The sequence below is a fragment of the Malus sylvestris genome, chromosome 7 (genome assembly GCF_916048215.2).
Source record: "Malus sylvestris chromosome 7, drMalSylv7.2, whole genome shotgun sequence".
Taxonomy (NCBI): domain Eukaryota; kingdom Viridiplantae; phylum Streptophyta; class Magnoliopsida; order Rosales; family Rosaceae; genus Malus; species Malus sylvestris.
In genome coordinates this window covers 21475117-21484701 of record NC_062266.1, presented here as the reverse complement: position 1 = coordinate 21484701, position 9585 = coordinate 21475117, and the positions used below count along the sequence as shown (strand labels likewise).

The 9585-nt window shown below is 37.7% G+C and overlaps 1 protein-coding gene across 1 annotated transcript; it reads left to right on the top strand.

The window, feature by feature from the left end:
- The first annotated feature begins 730 nt into the window (after positions 1-730).
- LOC126629357 (uncharacterized) lies at positions 731-6829 on the top strand. The gene is made up of 5 exons (XM_050299382.1): positions 731-1164; positions 3252-3362; positions 3508-3583; positions 4321-4482; positions 6206-6829. Exons 4-5 carry the CDS (start codon positions 4341-4343, stop codon positions 6640-6642), a joined length of 579 nt encoding a protein of 192 aa, XP_050155339.1. The 5' UTR covers positions 731-1164; positions 3252-3362; positions 3508-3583; positions 4321-4340; the 3' UTR covers positions 6643-6829.
- Positions 6830-9585: the final 2756 nt, after the last annotated feature.

The following is a 9585-nucleotide window of genomic DNA, read 5'->3' as shown; positions in this document are numbered from 1 at the left end:
GTTGTCGTAAGAACGAATTGTGTGGTTGCGTATTCGTTGTAGGTTTATGGGTTATCATGTAGGGGAGACTAGGTTTCTATTTACATACATGGGTGATTTATTAATCATTTGATTTAGCTATTTAGGTTGTTTGGGTTTGATTTCGTGAGCTTCTTGAGGTTGTTGCTTTTTTTGTGTGTGTATTTTATGTTCTTTGACATGGGGGTAGTCAAAGAGCAGACAAGGGAGACTGACAGAGAAGAGGAGAAGGAGGGGTGGTTGTGGGCAGGGATCCGTGTAGGTTCCGGAGTAAGACGCAACGGAGGGCGAAGAAAAAGAGTTCAATAGAGAATGAGTTTGTTTATCCCTCATTTCAATCATATTTTTGGAATTTTGATTAGAATAAAAATCGAAAAGAAAGACCTTGGCGGTTAGTGAAGGCTTAGCTGGGTTTATGAGCACTCTAATATCTATTCTTCTAAAGAATTTGAATATATATTAGAGGTTATTTTTGAAAAAATGGTGGGAGGGAAAATAACATTTTAATTTTTAACTTTTTTTGTGATGGGTGTGGTTATAATGTGGACGGGAAGATAAGACAATAGGAAGGATCTAGTAGCGCTCTTTTGGATTTTGGGGTATCTTATATATGACCTAAAAATAAAGTTACATTTGACCAAAAATATTAGGCACTATCCGCTTTCTGACCACAACCCCCCACCCACCCATCCACATTTCTCTACCACAACCCCCCAATCTGATTTTTGGTAGGATGAAATCCAATTTAGTGGAGTAGCACCTCACCCCACCCCCCACCACACACAAAGGAGATCAGGCTTCCAATTTAGTATCCATAGTAATTGAAGAGTGGTTTGACTCCTTATAAACTTGGTTAAATTAGATTAATGGTCCTTGTAGTGAGAGGGTAATCGGAAGATAGCCCATGTGGTGAAAAAAATTCGGATTTAAACCTTCGTGGTGAACTCCGATAGGATTTAAGCCCAAAATTAACATTTATGTGAACTCTCCATTAACCCAAAATTAACAATCCCACCCTTCCCCCAAAGATTTCATTGAATTTTAAAATCACGAAATCTACTGCGTTCAATCTCAATTTGTCCTGCATTTTTCTCCTGTGTAGCCGAGACACCACACTCTCCAGCGGCAACATCCCGGACGACGCAGGTAACCTCTCCACAGTCTTCAAAGCCTTTTGCGTTCTGGTTGTTCTCTCCCGATTAATATTTACTGAATCCCCCAATTCTTTCAATTTTGATGTGAATTTGCATAATACGTAGAATCAGGTTGTGTGGGAAAGAACTGTTTTTTGTATTTAGTTTTTGATATTATAATTAGGATTTTATGATATTTAATTCTTGTGTGGGGGTTTGTAATCATTTTTTCTTTGAAATCTGACAACTGAAGGAGAGTGTGGCGTCTCAGTTCTTTTCCTTCTGTAATCTGACAACTGAAGGATATTCTTTGATATCATTTTTTCTCAAATGGGCATATTTAGGGAAATTATTGATTAATAGACAAAAGATCTTTGAATGGAATAGAAGCGTGGATCAACGAATTCATAGCCTTGGATGAATGAGTTTTTTTCTCTTTTGGTTATGAAGGTTGACTGGGTTAATAGATAGATGAGAAAGATGTTAATTTTGAGCTTAAATCTTAACAAAGTTTACCACGAGGGTTTAAATCCGAATATTTTCACCATGGGGGCTATCTTCCGATTACCATGTTACCACGAGGATCATTGATCCAATTTAGCCTATAAACTTATGCAAGATTTTTTAACTTTTCGATGTGGGATACTTCTACATATTTCTCACACATCCTAATATTTGAGTCAAACTCTAAAAATATGTAGCATGTGATGTGCAGATTTATGAACTAATTTGTTTTGATATCACAAAAATAATTGAGATGACACCCTGAAATTGATTCAATTGACAATGAAAAAAATGCTCAATGTCATTTAATTTCTGTAAACTTACATAATTTTCTGATATAAACAACTTTCCATATGCTCATACCTCCCTCGTCAGTTGAGCTAACCCCAATAACTTCCTTGGAAATTATTATTCCTCGGAAGATGAAACTGCCACTTTTCGACTTGTAAAGGAACTCATTTGGGAATTGCTCTTTCTTTAATATTATTCACCACTAAACAAAAGCTATTGAAGAATTTAGTATATTGGCAGATGGCGGTTACTGCAGTAGCGAAAAGTAATCGTGCTTATGCACCTTAATGCCGTCCTACCAATCTTCAACTCTCCTAACAATTAACAAGTAAGCCCACTAATGACACTTGGGTGTGGAAAAATTTTAATATTGAATTTGGAAGTGTATAATGACAGATTAGGAGTGTGAATAAGTATTTGTAATCTGATAACAATCTATAGCATGGGTTATTATGATAACTCCAATGTTGGATTAAGAGAGATTTAAGATTCAGCCTAGACCATAATGATAAAATCTGGGTTAAAATTCTCAGTAGTTCAAGGCCCAAGAATAAGCCCATGCAGGGGGTCCAACATCAAAACCTCGAGCCCATCATGAAAAGATCATCGTCCTTGTAATGTTGTGGTCTTGTAAAGTAAAAATTGGGTGGCGGGGGTTTCGGCCGTCGAGAAAGAAGTCCCTTCTATGACAAGATTAGGTAGGGATTGGTTTAGGCCGAAGCTTTGTTGTCATATAGTCCCTTAGGGTATGTTTTGGAAGAGGATTTTTCGAGTACTAATGAATTGAGGACAAGCTATGAATGAATAAATAGAGGGGATTCGAAAGGGTTCTTCATGAACATTACAAAAGCATGTGAGAGAGTTTTGTAAATAACACCAAGATTTTACCTTTCCAAGTACGAAGTTGTATACACCTAAGGTTAGTTTGTCGTGCAAATTTGTTGTCAAAGAAATTGTAATTTTAACTTTTTTGTACAATTGTGATGATGCTTGGTTTAATCAAGTTTGTTGACTTTTTAGCAGTGTTCGAAAAAACGGCCTAGGCGGCCGCCTAGGCGCTAGGCGGGTTGGAACCTTGGCGATTTCATGCAAAACGGCTGGAAAAATCGGGGTGGCTCTAGGAGGGCTAGGCGGCTGGGCGTTTTTTTTTTTTTTTGAAATAAAAAAAAAAAAAAACTTAGATTAAGCCTAATTCTAACCCGTGCCCTGCACTTTCTCTTCTTACCACAAACAAAAGCAAAAGCCAAAAACCAAGCCGTCGTCGTCTCTCTGTCTCTACTCATTTCTCAAACTCTTCAACTGCAGTGCACGGTGCTTGCGAGCGATTGTGCTTCCTTCCAGCCTCCAGGACCACGTGCTTGCGAATCGCGATTGTGCTTCCAGTAGCTTTGCCAATTTTACCTCAGGCAAGAAAAGGTAATTTTTCCATCTTCTTCCCTTTTCTCTTCTTCTCCTATCTTGTAGTGTCATGAACTCATGGGTAAAGAAATTTGAGAGTTAGGTATTTGATCTTGGGCTATGGTCTAACATACCAAATTATCTTTCCTCAATTTGATCTTAGGGTTAAATTTGGGTATTAAACTAGTAGGGCTACAATTCTCCAATCCACACCTCGATCATCTCTGCTAATTATTCAGGTATGTTTCTTTTTGAATTCTTTCTTTTAATCATCCTTTTAAGCATGTACAGGTTGACAGAAAAAAGCCATTGATTCCTCAAGGAGAGCACCTCCACTGTGTATCTGGGTTAATATTATGTGCACCTTTTGAAAATTTTTCCAATGTCGTTAGGCACTAGTGTATATGCTTGAAGTCCGATACATATTTAGTTTCAGTTATTAAACAAAGTCTATTATGGTTAAGCATATTCCTGTAGTTGTTCTTCTTGAATTCTTTCTTTTAATTAATTTTTCCTTCTTACACTTTATGAATTATGGTAAAGGTAGATCATAGAAGTATTATCTATTTAATCTGCTGGGAAAGGAAAGCATCGATATAATTATATATTCATACTCGGTTCAGTGTGCTAAATATGATGTGTAGTGCACTAATGTGTTTCACGTTGAGGGCAATCTATAATTTGTTATATAAATAGATTGGATGTGAATCAAAATGTAAGGCCAGAATCAGAGCTAACTAAGTCAAAATGCAATTGGAGTTGGAGCACTAAAATTAATCCACTTTACCACTACTATTCATATATTCCAAAACCCTAGCTCAATTTACATGCCATATATTTTCATTCATGCATGCATGGACCACTTGCTGCATTTTAAGGTTTTCACATTTGCAACCTTTCACATGTAATGTTGCTCTTTTTTATTGGATGGGACAGTCATTTATAGTTTGTAATGTTTATTTTATATGAACTTTAGGATTGTTTCTTTCTTGTGTGATGACTGGTACCTCATCTTCTGGAGCATCTAATGCAATGTCGTCCTCCTCTCAAACTGAAAATGTGTTGAAGCGTAGCTCGGAAGATGTGGGATGGGAATATGGGATCTTGGCAAATCCTACAAACTTAGATAAGATGAAATGTAAGTTGTGTAACAAAATCATTAGTGGTGGAGTACATAGATTAAAATAGCACGTAGCCAACATAAGGGGAAATGTAGCGGCGTGCACAAAGTCTTCGGATGAGGATAAAGCTAAATGTAGAGCCGCATTAGAAGAAGCAAAAAATAAGAAGAAACAAAGGGATAAGCACCTTGTGGAAGTGAGGGAAGAGGTGCGACTTCAACAAATTCAAGAAGAAGAAGAAGAAGACATTGAAGTGGTTGGGTCAAGGAAAAGACCTCGCACTCTTGGACCTAAGGATAGGTTTGCATCCTCCATCAATCCCGATTATTCAAATGAGGGAAGTAAGAAGACTTGGCAACAAAACATCCATGATGCAATTTGGAAGGAAAGAGCACATCAAGTGGATCAATATGTGGCTCGATGGGTGTATGAAGCCAATATTCCTTTCCATGCTATTGATAATGATAGCTTCAAGCGGGTGATGGAAGCAGTTGGTCAATTTGGCCCGTGTTACCTACCTCCAAGCCAATACGAATTAAGAGAGCCATTATTGAAAGAAGAGGTAGAAAGAGTTAAAAAGTCACTCAAGAAACATGAAGAAGAGTGGGCTTTGAATGGTTGCTCAATCATGACCGATGCTTGGAGTGACCGAAAAAGAAGAAGCATAATGAATTTATGTGTCAAGTGCAAGGAAGGCACCATATTTCTTTCTTCTAAGGAATGCTCTAGTGAAGCACACACAGGGGAATATATCTTTGAATATGTTGACAAGTGTGTTGAAGAAATTGGGCCTCAAAATGTTATTCAAGTGGTAACCGATAATGCTTCTAACAATATGGCGGCGGCAAACATGATGAAGAAAAAGAGGCCGAATATGTTTTGGACATCATGTACCACTCATACTTTGAATCTCATGCTTCAAGGGATTGGTAATCTCCCTAGGTTCAAAGGAGTTATTGACAAGGCAAAGACTTTCACCATCTTCATTTATGCACATCATAAAACTTTGGCATTGATGAGGAAGCATACCAAGAAAAGAGACATAATAAGGCCCGGAGTCACTAGATTTGCAACTTCTTTCCTCACATTGCAAAGCTTGATGGATAAGAAAAAAGACTTGAAGGTTATGGTTGCTAGTGAAGAATGGGAACAATGCAAACATGTCAAGACTACAAAGGGGAAAGTAGCATATGCTACTATATTGAGTTCACATTTTTGGAGTGGGGTCTTACTTTGCTTGAAAGTATTTGAACCTTTATTCAAGCTACTTCGAATTGTGGATGGGGATAAGAAGCCATCAATGGGGTTTTTGTATGGAGAGCTACAAAAAGCAAAGATGGAGATTAAAGAGACATTCAAGAACAATGAGGCCAACTATCAACCAATTCTTCAAATTATTGATGAAAAAGCTCGTGAGCAGCTTGATGGTCCATTGCATTTGGCGGGCTACCTCTTGAACCCTTATTATTTCTTCAAGGATCAAAGCATACAACATGATCCAATTGTCATGGAGGGGATTTTTACTTGTGTTGAGAAGTTCTTCCCCGATAACTATGAGGTTCAAAACCAAGTGATAAATGTTGAGATGCACAAGTATAGAGTAAAAGAAGGTGGATTATAGTTGAGATGCACAACTATAATCCGGCTATGAATATTATTCACATATGCTTATATTTTATTTATTAAATTTGAGTTTAGTACTTATTTTTCATTACTAATTGTGTGTTTGTTTTTCATTAGTTGCATGGTGGTATAATTATGGAAATGGTGTGCCTAATTTGCAAAGGATGGCTATAAAGATACTCTCATTGACTACAAGTTCATCCGATTGTGAAAGAAATTGGAGTTCTTTTGAAGGTATACATACAAAGAAAAGGAATAGACTAGATACAACAAGGTTAAATAATTTAGTCTATGTCCAATTTAATGCAAGGATTATGAACAAGAAGAAAAGAGAAAAGGAGAAGAAAGTGGACATACTACTTGCAAGTGAAGCTAGTATGGCTCAAGGATGGATTGTGGAGGGTGGTGATGAAGAACTTGAGTTTGGCTCGGGAATTGGAGAGACATCGGAGGTAGGTAGTTCCTTAGAGCCTAGGGGGAGTTCTAAAAATGTTGAAGTAAGAGAACTTCATGAAGAAGATTTTATATCGGATGAGGACACGGAAGAAGAATGAGATGATGAAGAAATTGAGTTCGAGTCTGACACGGAGAGGGTCTTGGAGGGATATGGTGAAGAAGAGTTTGATGCCTAGTAACTTTCGTAGCTTGATTTTCTTTTCTGTCAGTGTCTGCATGTGTAGCATTTGAACATTTGACTTGTTGTTAATTTTATCCTATGAAAACTTGTTCTGAAGTACAGCATATTATTATGATTCGCAGATGTGAACTTGTTTTTGAGAACTGCTTTGTTCCAGAAGAAAATGTTCTCGGGCAGGAAGGAAAAGGTGTAGTGATGCTTTTATTACAACTTTGTTATTGGAAGGAAAGATCATTTGGATTGGTTGCATGTTAAAATTCGCAGCAAGAATTGATATGTTAGTTATAACCTGATTGCTCATCTGTCATATGGCTTATGAGCTGCTTTTAGTATTAAGGTGATCAAAATTTACCATTAGCGAAGACTTTCACCATGGGACTTATTCCTGTATTGCTGGAACTGCTCAACCAGACTTGTTCTAATAATATATGATGCCAACAGTTTTGTTGCGCCACTGGCCTCCCAGATTATCACCTAAAGAAAATAGACGACTTTATGAATTACTTCATTTATTGAAAGAAATATTTCTTTTGTACATTTGCTACTTGTTTTGGAAGAGTCACTATGCACTTATTCACAGGATATACAAAAAATTTACCTAAATCCGCCTAGGCGCTAGGCGCTAACCCGCCGCCCGACTAGCGCCTAGCGTTTTTTAGAACCTTGCTTTTTAGTGACAAATCTGTATTGTCCTTTTATAAATACGGACCATCTTGAACTTTGAATGAAATTTTCATTTGATTCAAAAAATAAAAAATTGAACCAAAAGTGGATATGAACTAATTAATCCAATATCACCAATAGGTGACACAACTCCCATGCCTAAAGGTGCTCACTTGTTCGAAATTCCATCAACTCACTTAAATGTTAATGAAATGTTTTGATTTTGTTAGAAACCGTTTGATAATTATTTCGTTTTTTATTTTTATTTTTTTGGTTTTCACTTTTTTGTCTGAAATCTTGTTTGGTAATTATTTTCATTTAAAAAAAAAACTGAAAACCAAAAAATGAAAACTCAAGGCCAAATTTTGAAAACTCAAGGGGTCGTTTGATAACCGTTTTGTTCTCAATTTTTCAACTTTTGAAATTGAAAACCAAATCTTGTTTGGTTACTACTTTCAATTTTTTATTAAAAATGAAAAACTGAAGACTAAAATGTGAAAACTCAAGGCCAAATTTTGAAAACTCAAGGAAATAAGTTTCCATTTTTTTTTTAAATGAAAGTAGTTACCAAATAAGATTTCAATTTCTAAAATTTCAGAGTGAAAATTAAAAACAAAATAGTTATCTTGTTGTGGTCTATTTTATCTGACAGAGGGACTAGGGCCGGCGGCAGAGAGAGAGAGGAGAGAGATGTGTGTTTGTAGAATTGTAGGGGAATGTGTGTGTTGTTATCCCTCCTACATTGTGCCTTTATTTATAGTAGTAAAGGGAGAGAAGATATTCCTTCTTCTCCAAGTAATACAAGTTGTAATAGGAAAGGATAACTAGAATCAAATCTTATCTAGGATTTACACAATCATACTTAAACTAGGAATGTTTACAACACTCCCCCTTGAGTGGGTAAATACTCAAGGTAGATTCAGCATCATGCAGAAGTTGAGGAAGTCGACTCGTCGGCATTGATTCCAAGGAACAACGCTTATTCTCAATAAGGTAGGAACTTGCATAAGTAGTAAGTCTCACTAAAAAACCCTAAGGCTATGGCAAAAACCCAAGTAGGGACAAAATCCATAGTCTAAGGAAAAATGCGTGAGAAATGCAAAGTCAAAAGAAACGTCTACAGGACGTCATCAGGGATATGACCAGCCCAAGGTGGGTGCCTCGTTAAAACCTAGTTAGGTAGCAAAAACCCAGTGGGAAAAATGCTCCTAATCGTAGGGAAAAAGAGTACATTAAGATCAAGCAAGTATCTAGAAGATACTCCCCCTGAGTTTGACATAATTCAACAGAGAAATAGCAAAGTTACAACTCAGAAAGTTTACGCATACCAATTCCATGAACAAGCTTCTGAAACGTCGCCTTCGGTAGTGATTTGGTGAAGAGGTCGGCCAGATTGTCTTGTGATCGGATTTGCGTGACTTCAATCTTTTGATGCTCTTGTTGTTGATGTGTAAAGAAGAACTTCGGCGCAATATGCTTGGTGTTGTCTCCTTTGATGTAACCCTTCTTGAGCTGTTCGATGCAAGCTGCGTTGTCTTCAAAAATCGTCGTCGGGGCATTAACGGCGGGATGAAGATCACAGGAGCTTCGAATATGGCCCACTACTGCTCTCAACCAAAAGCATTCCCGAGTTGCTTCATGTAAGGCGAGAATTTCAGCATGGTTAGACGAAGTGGCAACTAAGGTCTGTTTAGTTGACCTCCAAGATATTGCGGTGCCTCCAACGGTAAAGACATAACCCGTCTGAGAACGCGCCTTGTGCGGATCAGATAAGTATCCAGCGTCGGCATAACCAACAAGGCGAGAATCAACCCGATGAGCATAGGGTGCGGCATCACTCGAGGATTCGTAGGGATAGAATAAGCCCAAATCCGTAGTACCCTTAAGGTAACGGAATATGTCTTTCACGCCAGTCCAATGTCTGCGTGTTGGTGCATTGCTGTATCTTGCCAAAAGATTAACAGCGAAGGAGATGTCGGGTCTAGTGCATTGAGCTAAGTACAATAAAGCGCCTATCGCACTTAGATAAGGAACTTCAGGCTCCAAAATCTCTTCATCATCCTCCTTCGGACGGAAGGGATCTCGCTTTGCATCTAGCGTACGAACGACCATAGGAGTACTCGAAGACTTCGCTTTATCCTCATTAAAACAGCGCAACACCTTCTGGGTGTAGTTCGATTGATGTACTAGGATTCCA